This window comes from Pseudorca crassidens, chromosome 5 (genome assembly GCF_039906515.1).
Source record: "Pseudorca crassidens isolate mPseCra1 chromosome 5, mPseCra1.hap1, whole genome shotgun sequence".
In the NCBI taxonomy this organism is placed as follows: domain Eukaryota; kingdom Metazoa; phylum Chordata; class Mammalia; order Artiodactyla; family Delphinidae; genus Pseudorca; species Pseudorca crassidens.
In genome coordinates this window covers 146,588,510-146,602,521 of record NC_090300.1, presented here as the reverse complement: position 1 = coordinate 146,602,521, position 14,012 = coordinate 146,588,510, and the positions used below count along the sequence as shown (strand labels likewise).

The 14,012-nt window shown below is 46.2% G+C and overlaps 1 protein-coding gene across 3 annotated transcripts; it reads left to right on the top strand.

The window, feature by feature from the left end:
- The first annotated feature begins 881 nt into the window (after window positions 1–881).
- Window positions 882–13,796, top strand: U2AF1 (U2 small nuclear RNA auxiliary factor 1). Of its 3 annotated transcripts, none has more exons than XM_067739592.1 (8): window positions 882–1,040; window positions 4,493–4,580; window positions 7,908–7,974; window positions 11,321–11,370; window positions 11,523–11,621; window positions 12,183–12,316; window positions 12,395–12,487; window positions 13,515–13,796. In XM_067739592.1, the coding sequence occupies exons 1-8, from the start codon at window positions 997–999 to the stop codon at window positions 13,651–13,653; spliced, it is 714 nt and encodes a 237-aa protein (XP_067595693.1). In that variant the 5' UTR covers window positions 882–996; the 3' UTR covers window positions 13,654–13,796. The 3 variants fall into 3 exon arrangements, with proteins under 3 accessions (XP_067595693.1, XP_067595694.1, XP_067595695.1); XM_067739593.1 differs by lacking the exon at window positions 7,908–7,974 and adding an exon at window positions 7,025–7,091; XM_067739594.1 differs by lacking the exons at window positions 882–1,040; window positions 4,493–4,580 and adding an exon at window positions 7,070–7,091.
- The last annotated feature ends 216 nt before the right edge of the window (window positions 13,797–14,012 follow it).

The window sequence follows — 14,012 nt, the reverse complement described above, 5'->3', positions numbered from 1 at the left end:
AGGGGACGGGTTGACCACACAGTGGAGCTCTGCGCAGCTACAAAAGCAGTCAGGACCTTGACCACGTATCCTATGAAGCCTCCTCAAAGACGGACGGTTACATGAAAAAAGGCAAGGAGGAGGAAACATGGATAGAAAGGAGAGTCCTCCAAAAACCGGAATAAACTAAGAAAACCGGAGGTCGGTAGCGCTGGGGGAAGGACCTGGCGTCCCCGTAGGTCTGTAACCTCTGCTCGGCTCCCGACCGGCCCCCTTCCCGCGGCGGCCCCTGCGCTCCAGCTCTTCCGCGGTCTTTAGGGTTTACGTGCGGCCGGCCTTCTGGGTATCGGGAGGCTCTCCGAAACCGCCGGGCTTTCCCGGGACCGGGCCCAGGCGGCGCACCTCCCGGACCGGGGACGGCTGGGCACCCAGATTTTGCTCCCCGCCTACGAGTGGTGCTCGAGGAGGGATCTTCCCGGAGGAAGGGTTCGAAAGACGGTGGGGGTCCCAAAGGGAAAGTGCGGGCAGAGGGCGCCTGTCCCGCTGAGAACCCGCGGAACCCGCCCGCGCGGGACAGGCGCGCCCCGGACCCAGCCCCAGGGACAGCGTGGAGAAGCTGTCCGCCGCCTCCTCCTCCTTGACCGCCGTTTGCGCGCTCGGCTTCTCTGGGCACCGGGGGACGCCGGCGGGGGTCTTAGGGCCTCGGCAGTGGCGCGAGGAGCGCAGGAGAGTGGCCGGAGATCGCAGGGAGCGCCGCCGGAGAGCGCAGGAAGCGCCAGGAGGGGACGCCGGGAGGGGACTCAGGCGGGCGACGCGCGGGCTCCTGGGCCGCGAGGGCGGTGCCTCACGCGCGCCAAGCCCCGCCCACGCGCAGGCAGCGTCTCTTCCGATTGGGCAGCGCCTCCAGGCCGTCGGGGTGGGCCGAGAGTCGTCGCGTCCGGGTGACGTCTCCCGCGGGCGTCGGGAGGGGTCGTCGGCGTCCGCACCAGTGTCGGCGGCCGCGGCGGCGGGTGGGAAATGGCGGAGTATTTGGCTTCCATCTTCGGCACCGAGAAAGACAAGTAAGTGAGAGCCGGCCGCCGGGGTCCCGGGCCAGGGGGGCGGGCGGTGTGCGGCGAGGCTCGGCGGCGGGGCCCGGGAGGCGGCGGGAGGCCCGGCGGGCCGGCGGGGGGAGGGGCGGGCGGCTCTTCCGGCCTCGGGAGTCGCGCGCCGCCGCCTCGTGCGCCCGGGCGGGCGGGCAATGGGCCGGGCGGGTGGCGGGCTTCCGCTCAGGCGGCGCGGCCTCTCCCGCCGGGGGCTCCTCGGCGGCCCACCTACAGGCGACCCTGGCCCCCGCGACCCCGGCACGCGGAAGCCGCCTCGAGTTGTGCTGAAGTTGTCAACATTAACGATTCCCCCAACTTTCATCTTTTAATGTCGAGTCGGGCAAGCGGTAGTACAAGCTTCGCCCGCGTTAAATCGTTAGATAACTTAGGGTCCTAACTGTTAGGGTTTTATCCGCTTCACGAGCCTCTTGTGTGAGTTAAGCGGTGATCGGGCTGATCATAAGGACATTTGATGTGAAAAAGTATTTTGGAGATTACGGGTTTAACTAACCGTAAAAGACATAATCTGATTTTAAAATACTTTAAGATGTAATTCTAATATAATAGTAAGATGGGTGTTTTTTCTTTTATTAGGTTGTATATCTTTCGTAACCAATTGTTAGATTAAAAGTAAAACATATAATTTTGATTTTGCCACGTATTAATTTCCAGTTTATTCACTGAAATTTAGACTAAAGGAAATGTTTCCAGACATTTTGGAGGATAATTCTTATTTGAAAACCCAAAGATTAAGCTTAATCTATTCTTTGAATAAATGGTTAACATCTTGGGATTCTTTAGGGCTGTACAGGGCTTACGTGAATATGTTTTTTAATGATAAACTCCTAAGGGTGCTATAGATAATGTTTCAATACCACTTGATCAAACACTTTAAATTGTTTCTGTTTTCCAGGATGCAGTCTATCTTGTAAAATGTCTTCTTTTACACATTCTAGAATTTCCTGTGTTGTTTGGAAGAGGGGGTTATATTTTTTCCTAGCAAAACTCACAAGACAAAAGCATCAGTCATACTCACTCCAGAAACATTAATTGAGTGTCAACTCAAGGCCAGTCTCTGGGGACTCAAAGATGGGTAAAATTTGGATCTTGTTCTCAAGGAACTCAAGGAGTGAGGGGGTACTTATTGTGTAAAGGATAACTAAAGTAAAACACATTAAAATGTATTAAGTGCTATGGAAGAGGTGTGTGCCCCGAAGGCTGTGGCTCCAGAGGCCGCAGCTTGGGGAACATGATCTTGAATGGATTGGCCAGCTCTGCTGGAAAAAGAGGCTTCTCGGAGTTTGCTGAAGAGCGTGCAGTGTTAATTTCACTCTTGAGCTTATGTTAGTGTGCGCCATGACTTATGTCCCATGCAGTGTTTTTCCATTGTTCTGGTAAAAAGCTGCATAAGGTGGTGTCTTCGCTCTTTGCTCTATGAAACTCTTACTTCAGAGGTTCATTTCAATGTTTTTTATATTCCTTCTATAAATAACCACATTTCAGTCTGTTGGTGCTGTATTGTAAAAATCATGGCTGTAATTCAGGAAACGAGTATTTAATCTAGGTTTCTCATTTCAGGGAGACTTGCGGGGTTTTAGTTTCCAGGAAACATCTCGACTCCTAAAAAATGAAGATGATGATTCCCGCTAACCTTTTAATTTTCTTTTTTTTCAATTTAAGCTGGAAGTAAAATGTAGGTCTGTACCAATTGAAAATATCTAGCTGATTAGCTGATTACACATGTGAGGTTATGGACAGTTTCTAAATCTAAGCGTAGATTAGCCTTTCTGACATCTTCTCTGTGATAGTAAATCACGTGTTTTACATCATTTTATTCCAGTAGTTTAATGAGCACACTAGAAAAGTTTTGACTGATAGACTGAATTCAGTGATTAACTGGGCATCGTGAAAAGAGAGTCATCTCTGGAAGTACAGGACCAAGGGTTGTTTTAGTTATATGGAATAGTTGGGTATTAATTGTTGAGATGGGTTTTGTCTATTCTGGGATCTTCTTAAAATAAGCTCTTTATTTTCAAGTGACTTCCTGAAGATGTAATGTTATATACTCAAGCGAAATAATCTGAAGCAAGACTTACAAGTTTGCAAATACATGTAGTAATCATTTTCCTCTCCTGGTACATTTAGACGTTTCCACTTATATTGCCATCTGATAGTAAATCAATGGCTAGTTGACCTTAATGGTCCATCAGATTTCACTGAGGCCCTTTGACCTTAACTCTGGGTGGCCCTTGCTGAATACTGGAATCTACAGGGTAACTTTCCCACCTCTGCGAGTCTAAGTTTGAATGGGGCCCCCTGGTAAGAGTGCATAATTCATCATGGATGGGTTATGCCAAGCCACCTTGCGTTGCTCTCACGCTGGCTGGAGTGCTGGTTTTGATTTTATCCGGATGGCCCAAGTATTGGAGCTTTTTAAAGGAGGGCTTTGCGATATGGGGACAGAAGGTGGCCTCGTGTAGTTCCTGCAGACGGGGGGGAGTTCCCCAATAGCTTGTTTTCAGTGTATTGAAACCAGGAGGACCTCTTTTTGGAAATTTCTTTTGGAAACCAGACCTCTTTTTGGAAATTTCCTATTAGTCTGGTGTCTTGGGTGAGGGAACCTGGACTTTGTGATTATTTAGATAATAACGACTACGTGTAATGAGCACACAGATGGTGCATCTGATTCTGGTTCTCGGAACAGTGCCATGTTGGCATTTTCCTCAGTTTACAGGTGGCTCCTGAGACCTGGACAGGGGCTGGCTACTGGCCCAAGTCCAGGCAGCTAGTAGCCGACTCAGGATCTTGACCCCTCGCTACACCGTGTTGATGTCCTCAAGAGAGAATTTCATCGTGGAAGACTAAAGAACAGATAGGTTTTAAGTTAAATACAGTTTTAGATTAACTTAACATACAGTTTAAGAGGAAACGATAGAGAAGTACAGTTGACCTTTGAACCACGTGGAGGTTGGGGTGCTGACCCTCTGCACAGTCAATAATCCAGTCTGAGTTTAACTTCTAGTCAGCCCATGTCTGCTGTTCCGAATCCTACGATTCATCCAACCATGGGTCGTGCAGTACCATAGGATTTAATGACTAAAAAACCTGAATATAAGTGGACCTGCATAGTTCGAGCCCGTGTTGTTCAAGGGTCAACTGTAGTTGAAAGTGGAGGGGATTCCAATGCAGAGGAACCAGGTTAGAATTAGAGTGTTCTTCATTGAAAGAGTACCATGTTTTTAGAGGGGCAAATTGAAGCTGAGTAGTTCTAAAATATGGGAAGGTACCTATTACCAGTAAAAACAATGTGCCTGTGTTTTTGTGAAGTAAAAGAAACGTAGTTTGATAGCATTTATCATGTTGATGACATGTTTCCATCTATTTGTTATCTTCCCAGCAAAATAATCAGTTCTTATTTTCCCTTACAGAGTCAACTGTTCATTTTATTTCAAAATTGGAGCATGTCGTCATGGAGACAGATGCTCTCGGTTGCACAATAAACCGACCTTTAGCCAGGTTTGTTTGTTTTTCCTTTTTTTTTTCCGTTTTCATGTAAATGATCAAAACTTAATGTACTTTACAGAGGCAGTTAATTTCCATGTGTTAATAAGCAGGGGGGTTTTTCTGTAGTTTTATTTTCCATTTGTGTTCATAAATGTGTTTGTTTAAATGAGAATGAGGCAGGTGAACCACCCCTAGCGGAAGGTCTGAGAGCACCATTCCCTGTTTTTTTCATTAGAAAAACTTATGGGTTGTGACTGGTTTTCACTGCCTGACCACCCTCCCTGCCTCTAACAGGCGTGGGCCGGGAGGGGCAGCCGGGCCTGCGCTGCCTTCGCCTCTGCTCCAGGCGCTGGTAGCTGCAGAGCTGGCTTTCCGCTTGTTGCTCTCCAGGCAGTAGAGGTGGATGGAGCCCCCTTAGAGGAGACGCTGGTGTGACTGTCAGCAGAGCCGTCACACTGTGCACGCAGGGGCTCTCCAATACCCCTGGGTGTGTCCCCTCTGAGACCCCAGCCAAGGACACAGCAAGTTGTATCATGTCATTAGAAACATGAACAATGAAAGTTAACATTAGAAGACAGGCATTTACTTTCAGTTATTCGTGGCCAGTCTGTTCAGTTAATTGAGAGATGCCTGTTACCTTGGGCTTGGCTATGTTGTGAGTTCAGATCGGTCAAAAATTGGTGATTTTTGATAGTTTATTTTTGGCTAATTGAAGAAAAGGCAAGGGTTTACACCCTGCAACAGATCCAGTGAATTAAAGGGAGAAAGCACCTCTGGGAGGAAGAGAAAGCTTCTGTCCGTGTTTACCTGAATGTTTGGATTTGAAAAGAATCTATCCTTCAGTCTTTCCAGACTGAGGGCTCTTGAGCTCCTTCAAGCCGCCCGTGAAGTCTGAATGCAGCCTCAGAACCACTGTGTATAAGTGTTTAGGAAGGTCAGTCAGTTGTTGTAAGAAAGAGACAGTATTTTCTAATTTAATAGCTTTGAACATGTCTCTTTTGAAATTCAGAATATTGGAGAATTCGCTTCACGTTTTCTGTTGAAATTTTTTTTTAAGTGCTTCCGTTCATGAACGAAATCTCCCTCACTAGGCCAGTGGCCCTGATTCCGTTAGAGTTTGGTGGGGTCAGGTGTATGTGTTCACTTGAACATCTTGTTTTGATTCGTTTGGTTGGCTTTAGGTAATCCTGACCACCTGTGATTTTAATGGAACTGAATTACTCCCTTTAAGTGAAGTTTCTTTTATTATTAAACAGCCACTGCCAGATGACCTGAGTGAGAGCTAAAATGAATTTCCTGTTGGATCACTGGGCTCATATAGCTTTCCATCAGAGCTGCCACACACTGGTGATTCCAGTTAAAAACCAAGTGCGGTTGGCTTTGGGAACGTCGGAGTCCTGAAGTGGTTGACTTGGGGCGGTATCAGTGGCTTGCAGAGAGGCCAGGCCCTGGGGGTGGGTCTGTGTGGTGACAGCTGTGCTGTGTGGCTGGCGGGCATGCTCCCAGGTGGGTTTCCCAGAGCAGACCTGCGGCTGAGGGACCCGCACGACCATTCCCCTTGACCCCGCAGCTGGAAGCGGAGGCAGCCGGTTCTGTGAAACCACTTACAAAACTGCTCTGGATACACGTTGAGACTGAATATTTATTTTCTTAAATCATGTGGTTTATTGGTTCAGCTTGTAAATCTAGCATAATTCAGTGTGGGTTTCTTTTTAAGCTTCTTACAGTGATGTGGACATTAAGATTCATGTAATGCTAGCCTACTAACTTAAACATGGTTTGTTTTTTCAGACAACTTGAGTTTGAGAAGAACGGTACAATGTAAGGTTTCACGTCTGCCTCATCCAGCTTAAAGCACAAGGGCTAAAAGGATTTTTTCCCTTAAAAGAAGGATTGGAAAAGAGCAAATGTTTTAAGCTATTGTATTATGTAAACAGAGATCCCACCAAGAAAATGTAAATACGCTAGGTGTCCATGAGAGTTAGGAAGCCCATTGGGTGCGCCTGTTTCCTACGAGATCAAGAGAGCTTGACGGACTGCATATACTTGGCTTATGCATTTGGTTTAAAAAAATTTTTTTCATATGGGGAATATGATTATAATGTGACTTTTTCGACATCATAGTGTCTGCTAGCTTGAAGTATGAGGAAATGTTAGCGTTCTATTATTTACCGTGTCTTAAAACACTTCAGTGACATGGGACTACTCAAAGTAACAATTACAATTTCTTCTTGGTTGCTGGCTGACTTGACCTAAGTCACTTGACCTAAGTCACCGCTCAAACTCTGTTTTCATAATATGATGGTTTGGGTGTACTCTTCAGAAGACAAGTGTCTGACTTGCAGGAAACAAACAGCAGGCGTTGAGCCATTTGCAAACAAGTTGTCTCTTTGCAATTGTCTAATATATGCACAGCAGCCAGTAGAATTCCCCTTTTTATTTTTTTTTCCCCGCAGACCATCTTGATTCAAAACATCTATCGTAATCCCCAAAACAGTGCACAGACGGCTGACGGCTCACACTGTAAGTCCCACAGTTGGAGAAATTTTTTTAAAACAATGGTGTTAAAGAGCCCACTCTTAATTGAGACAAATAATGTTGGCTTCTGAGCTGCTGACATAGAGCTGTTGCAAACAGGACACGGTGCCGGAGGTCCTTGGCGCACACAGCAAGAACTTGATACTTGGCTGCGTTCAGCAGGCTGGCCGGGAGGTCACTGGCCGGACCTCTTCCCACCGTGGACGTTTGTTAACGAGAGGGGTCCGGCCCTGTGACACCCAGACGTCACCAGCCAGTCATTGGTCTTCACAGTGACTGAACCCCTGGCAATTATTAAGTTCTTTCTGTGAAATCAAAAACCTTAGGAATATTTAGGATTTAATAAGGTAAGTTGCCCAATAAGTGTGGGTTTTATTTCACCATTATACTTTTTCCTCTAGGAAGTAGAGATTTCATGATACGTAATTATTGTATTTCTCTAATCAGTTTATACAGGCACCCTTTCTCATTTGTTCATTAAAAGTTTCCTGTAACAGGAATATTTTGGTAGTAGCCTGCCGAGTTGTTTGCATTCTTAACTGGATTGGAGCTTCGAAAGGGAGAATTTTTACAGTCTGTGACAGAAATACAATATGAACATGTCATGGGATCTCTGTTGCATCGCAGTGTCAGGGCGCTCCACGACAGCCACCAACTAAGAGAGAACACCTCTGCTTCGAAAGAAAATAACTTGCTCTTTTTTCAGCACTGGGTCTTGACTGAAGTGATCGCCACAGGAAACCGGTTAAGTGTTTACATTTAATTTTCCATGATATAAAGTTGTTGCGTTTTGTATTTCAGACCATTGCCCTCTTGAACATTTACCGTAACCCTCAAAACTCTTCCCAGTCTGCTGACGGTTTGCGCTGTAAGTTCATACAAGTTCCTTCCCTGGTTCCCTGGGCTTGCGTGTCAGAGCTCAGCGTCAACTCCATCTGGTCTGCCGCTGTAGTGTCAAGGACCACCTTTCACTAGAGGTGTCGAGAGCTTGTGTCCCACTGACCCCATGGAAAGCTCTGTTTGAGATTGGAACTCGTGCCCACTTATTTAGGAAGGAAAAAGTGACTGGAGAGGGTGCCCTTGACAAGAGCATGGCGCTGCTGCTCTCCCTTTCGGCCCCTTGGCCGTCATCCGGGGGTGTGTGTGTGCACGCTCTTCCCGCTGACAGGGAAAGTTTCTCTGACTTAAAAAAAATTGTTCTGAAATTGTTTTTCAGATTTTATTTCTTATTAGACTTTTTTCCCCTTAAACTCCATTTTGGAGATCATGCTTTTAACTGTGAGAGCACTGTTCTGAGAATGTTTCCCAAGGAGGGTCCTCCAAGTTGCATTGACCCGAGTGCAACACCAGTCCTGTGTGGACTCCTGTCTTCATCAGATACTTTATGTAGGTATTTCCGACTTCAGGAGTTAGTTTATTACATTTGGGAAATAAAGGATCCTTGGTAGGGAATAGCTCTAGACTGGGCATTCAGTAGACGTTACTGGTTCCTTCAGGTAAGGGAGATGCTGAATTTGAGTTATGGATGTGGTATTTACTGAGGGGTATCTTTTGGGGAACAGGAGAAATACTACTATCTCTGGAAAGTTAAGTTTTACAGCTGTTGAAATTCACCGTGGAGTGAATTTAGTCATCTGAGGATAAGCTGAAACGAACATCCTGGACTCGTGTTAAAATCAAGGGGTCCAGACCAAAGGGTAGATGCTTCTCATTCACCAGTTTGTTTTGAAGCTGTAAAAACTAGATCACAGAATAATACCACGAGGTACCTTTGGATAGCCACAAACCTGGATCAAACACACCCTTGGCCCGGAACCCCTCAGTTTATAGGGTGACCTACAGTGGGTGAAATGGTCCCAGCAGCCACCACCTCCTCAAGCTGGCCCCAGACTGGAAGGCCTTCCAGTTCCGTGTGTGTGCGTGCACGGTGCCTGTGTCTGCAGGGGAGGGACTGGTACATTTTTCCTGCCGAGACACTAAATGTTTTTCGACGCTAATGCTGACCTGATAGAGAATTAATTTCTTTCCCTGAATCTGATGGTAGCAGGATTTACTTGGTAGCCCTTGATTTAAAATACCTGGTTTTCTGTTATTTAAAGAAATAAGATCAATGGGTGGAAGAAACTTGTTTCTCTATGGACTGATTAAATAATTTTGTAACAGCCCTACCCTGGGGTAGAAATGAATGAGAAGTAGATGACTGAGTTATGACAGTTAATCACTCTTTGCCCTGCTTGTTTTTTCGGGGATGCGTATGCTTTATTGACAGAAGAATGTTGGATTAGTTCTCTGTGTCTGTATTTGCGATTCACAGGACTCTTGTTTTGCATATGCTACAAAATAAAAGTTTAGCTGTACTAAAGACTACAATTCTGGGGTCCAGATTGTACAAATTAAACACAATTCTGATTCTACAATTTAGCTAGGTTCATCAGTTTCCTAAAATTACTGGCTCTTTTTAACGTACCCTTTTATCTGTAGAAAAATAAGCTATCTCTGCTCTGATTAAGCTCAAAAATGAACCCCAGTTTAAGAGCGTTTCTGTAAGAAAACTGGGTACTTATTTAAAATATATTGAGTCGTGTAAATACTTTCTTAATTGAACAGTTTTTTAATCACTCATCTCTGCCTTTTAGGTCATTTTGATTGACTCAGAAATTTTAACCAGAGTATAGGAGATGAGATATGCCCACCATCAAGCATTTTAAAATATGAACTTTACATAAATTTTAAAATACGATATTCTGTTATATGGTAACAGAATAGGAATTCTAAGAATATAGCCAGTATTTTAACAGCCACCAAAATTTGATTCTCAGTATTGCTAAAACTTTTTGAGTGTGTAAATATTTTCTGTCTTCTCATTTTTTCTAATGTGGAGAAGGAAATTGTAAACATTAAAATCTGCCCTTGGAATGGGTTTCACTTGACTAGCTTTCTGTTGTTCGGAACTTGATTTCTGGTCAGGGAAGAAGGTACGGTCACGATAGCTTTTAAATCGACACGCGCTGTCGAGTAGCCATTGTTGCCTAATGAATTCAGTGAGTTCTGTGTTCTGATGCAAGCTGGGTTCCTAGAAATTCAAAAGTAACTAAAATGCAGGGACACCCCCCCGCCCAACTGCAGTGGCAAGAAAGTGAACTTAAATCATTGTCAGGATCAAAAACTGAAGTTAGTTCTTACCCTTGAGGTAAAAAGTTTTCCAGCGAGCTCGGGACTCGCAGGCAGCGCAGTGTGGATAGAGCCCATGGCCACAGCCCAGCGCCCTTGGCGGGTGCCCAGAGGGGGCCGCCAGTCCAGGAGGTGGCTTGTGGAAGGTGACAATTAAAGACAGGCTGTCCCAGCCTCGAAGCCACTCCCCGGTCTGGCTGTTTGGAACATCAGTTTACTGACACACCAGCTTTGTGCTTTCTCAGAGTTAGGTTCAGAGAACGTTAGAGTTTGATGGTAAGATTTGGTAGGAGGATGATGAGGATAGAATGTAAATTTGCAAAATCTATCCACAGAACTGACTTGATTTCACTTAGTGCATGTGAATTATGAAGAATAAACTTGATGAAAATAGTTTGAAATAGAAAATAATGCTTTCTTCAACGAAGCATTGTAACTTTCCCTTTATGTGAAAGAGGGCGTTCAAAATACTGTAATTGAATTTGGTAATTATCCTACTGAGTCTTTATTTTCGGTCATTTGGGTTTTAATCGCATCAGAAAGAACTTTAATGACATTTTGTGTGGCTGCTAATTGGTAAAAGAAACTAGTCAGGAACATAAGCTTTTAATCATTTACCCTGATTTCAGCTTTCATTTTAACCTAATAAAGGAAAGGAAAAAAATCAGTGTGATTACTTGGCCTGTATCTTAAATCTAAAAAGGAAGAAAATTTTCACTTAAAAGTTTCTTAATTTGAGAGTCAACCTTTTCCTCACACTTTCTGAAAATGTTGGCCCTTTGATGCTGATTAAAACTTGTTGTGATTTTAACATTTTAATAGCCAGAATTGAGATTGTCATAAGGGGCATTTAAAAATCTCACCACACTTTAAAATTTTAACAAGTGGCTGTGTAATGCAGTGTCTTCAGTCTCCAGTAGAACGCAGCTCTCGTTTTCTCTCTAGATAATCTGATGTGTGTTATGTAGCAGTTTGAGTTTAAGCACAGAGCTGTCTCAGTCACGGTTCCCTGCTCTAACCAGCAAGATTTCTGTTGTTCACAGGTGCTGTGAGCGATGTCGAGATGCAGGAACACTATGATGAATTTTTTGAGGTGAGCTGTTGACTGAAACCCACTGACCTGTTGTTCACCCTCTGTATATGGAATTAGGACTTTTCTCCATTAATAAAAATGCCTAAACGTGAGTTATGTTCAGTTACTCTTTTATTTCTGTTGTGATCCTCAAACCACTGTCCTCCCTTCAGGAGGTTTTCACAGAAATGGAGGAGAAGTACGGGGAGGTGGAGGAGATGAACGTCTGCGACAACCTCGGAGACCACCTTGTTGGGAACGTGTATGTCAAGGTAGGAGTGAGACGGCAGGTGAGGCTGAGGAAGGGTTAGTGCCCTTAGCCGCTAGCCTCGAAGTTCCACGTGCTCGGCCCTGTCCATGAATTCGATGCGCTGACCGGCCCTCGTTGGCTGCGGCTTGGGTCCGGTGGCCGGCCTGCGGGTGCCGGGAAGGTGCAGGGAGGGCCCCGGTCGGCGGGTGTCTTCAGCTGTTGGTTAGCGGCTGTTGGACTGGGGAGAAGAAGCTGGTTTATATGTTTGGTTTCTTCTCCCCCCCACCCCTTTTTTTAAATAAAAAGCTTTCATTGCCTGCATAAATCATGACGTGTTCTTTTAACCAGTTGAATTTGAAAACCATGGCAACATATATGGCATGAGCTTGGACCGTAGCAAAATTAACTCATTGTAAATAAAGGGTGGGCTGGTTCTTAAATTGCTGTCCGACATTATCCCACCCGAATTACTTTATCCCATCTGAATTACTTTACCTGTGAGCAGTGACGCATAGTTGAGTCAGTAGTTGAAGACGTTTGTCATTGAGGTGTGGGCGGCAACGTTTTTGCCTTGTCTTTTCAGTTTCGCCGTGAAGAAGATGCGGAAAAGGCCGTGATTGACCTGAACAACCGCTGGTTTAATGGCCAGCCGATCCACGCCGAGCTCTCCCCTGTGACCGACTTCAGAGAAGCCTGCTGCCGCCAGTACGAGATGGGGTAGGTGTGTGCAGGCCCCAGGGGCGCCCTGGGCGGGTGGGGGGCACGCACCACATGACCCCGTCTGTTCTCCCACAGGGAGTGCACACGGGGAGGCTTCTGCAACTTCATGCACCTGAAGCCCATCTCTCGGGAGCTGCGGCGGGAGTTGTACGGGCGCCGCCGTAAGAAGTGAGTACTCGAGTGAACCGTGACTGTTTCTTAACCAAAATACTGTTTTCAAGTAAAGCTTGGCCTTCGTGTCATTTCTCTTTAAAAGGCACTGCTTAGAATGTAGTGCATGTTTTAAAATATAACATGTACTCTTTGAAGGACATTTTCCACGCACACACGGCTTCCTCGTCAGGTCGAGATCAAACCTTAATAACTGAGGGAACCGTTAAGCTGGTGACCACTAAAATTAGGTTTGTTTACATGGTGTTCTCAGATATCTGGACTTCCTTTATGTGCTGCCTATTTCCATTGGGGTTTCTTGGTTTTTATTGGCTTGGGCAGGTTTCTTTGGCTGGGGGCGGGGGCACCACCCTATGGACCACCGACAGTTGGGCACCGTTACGTGTCTGGTCCTGTTGCTTAAGTGCAGGTGGTCGTGTCACCAAGCAGAGAAAAGGCCAAGGTGTCAGTGTGACGAGTCTCTTCTCCTACTCAGATCACTGAGTTCTGACCCCAGAGGGATTCTCATCCCTCTCCTGTCAAACAAACATTTGGAAATGCAGACCTTACTGGTGATTGTTTCATTGTCAACAAAAAGAAGCGTAGGAGAAAAAGAACCCTGGCCTCCCCTCACCCACAGCAGGCCCGACGGACACCGTCGCTGAGCTGCGTACGTGTCAGGGCGGCGGCTTGGCTGGGACGGGACCTGAAACTGGGGTCAGATGTGGAGTGAGGGGTGTGTATGTCCCGTTCACTCTGGATTAGGGTTTCCCCCAGCTGTTTGAGTTGGCGCCACAGGAGGATATGATAGAGAAGATGGCGTAGCTCTTCAGTCTTCAGGTGCCCCTTTTTATCCCTGACACATCGTCTGAGACGAGGGCTCATCTTACAGCTCCAGCTTGTGGCTTCATCGGCAGCATTTTTCTCCTTTGTTGGCCTCATCGGCGCGATGAGCTGCAGTGTTCAGACGTGTCAGTCCCCCCGTCCTGTATGTTGCGTGCTGCGGTGTGGGTGCCACGGTGTCCTTTTATGTCCTTGCTTGCAGGCATAGGTCGCGGTCCCGCTCTCGGGAGCGTCGCTCTCGGTCTAGAGACCGTGGCCGCGGCGGCGGCGGTGGTGGCGGCGGGGGACGGGAACGTGACAGGAGGCGGTCGAGAGACCGAGAGAGGTCTGGGCGATTCTGAGCCGTGCTGTTCTTGCCGCGTGTCTGCTGGGAAGCGTCGTCCGTCGTTGGTTGACCAAGCCAGTTCATAATGGGAGTTTTTTTAAAAAAAACAACAAAAAAAACAAAGATGGGTTTCTGAATAAAATTTGTAGTGATACAGAATTCCTGTGTGACTGATTTCTTGTGCCAAGTCTTTGTTTCCAGTCTCTTCCTTTACAGACCTGTGCATACATCATCAGCCCTTGAGGTGAAGGTATTACATCAGGCACTTCGCGTATAAATGACACACCTACCGGTTAAGGGAAAACTCATGTGCGAAAAAGGCCTGTTTCCTGCCATCTGCACGTTAACAGGTAATCCAGTGTTTCTCTCCCGAAG

What these genes read in the sequence shown, in the direction of transcription:
- U2AF1 (XM_067739592.1), top strand. Translation starts at nt 997, where the DNA reads ATGGCGGAGTATTTGGCTTCCATCTTCGGCACCGAGAAAGACAA. An exon ending in ACTATGATGAATTTTTTGAG is followed by an intron (nt 11,371 to 11,522) that starts GTGAGCTGTTGA and finishes TCCTCCCTTCAG; the next exon opens with GAGGTTTTCACAGAAATGGA. An exon ending in TACGGGCGCCGCCGTAAGAA is followed by an intron (nt 12,488 to 13,514) that starts GTGAGTACTCGA and finishes CCTTGCTTGCAG; the next exon opens with GCATAGGTCGCGGTCCCGCT.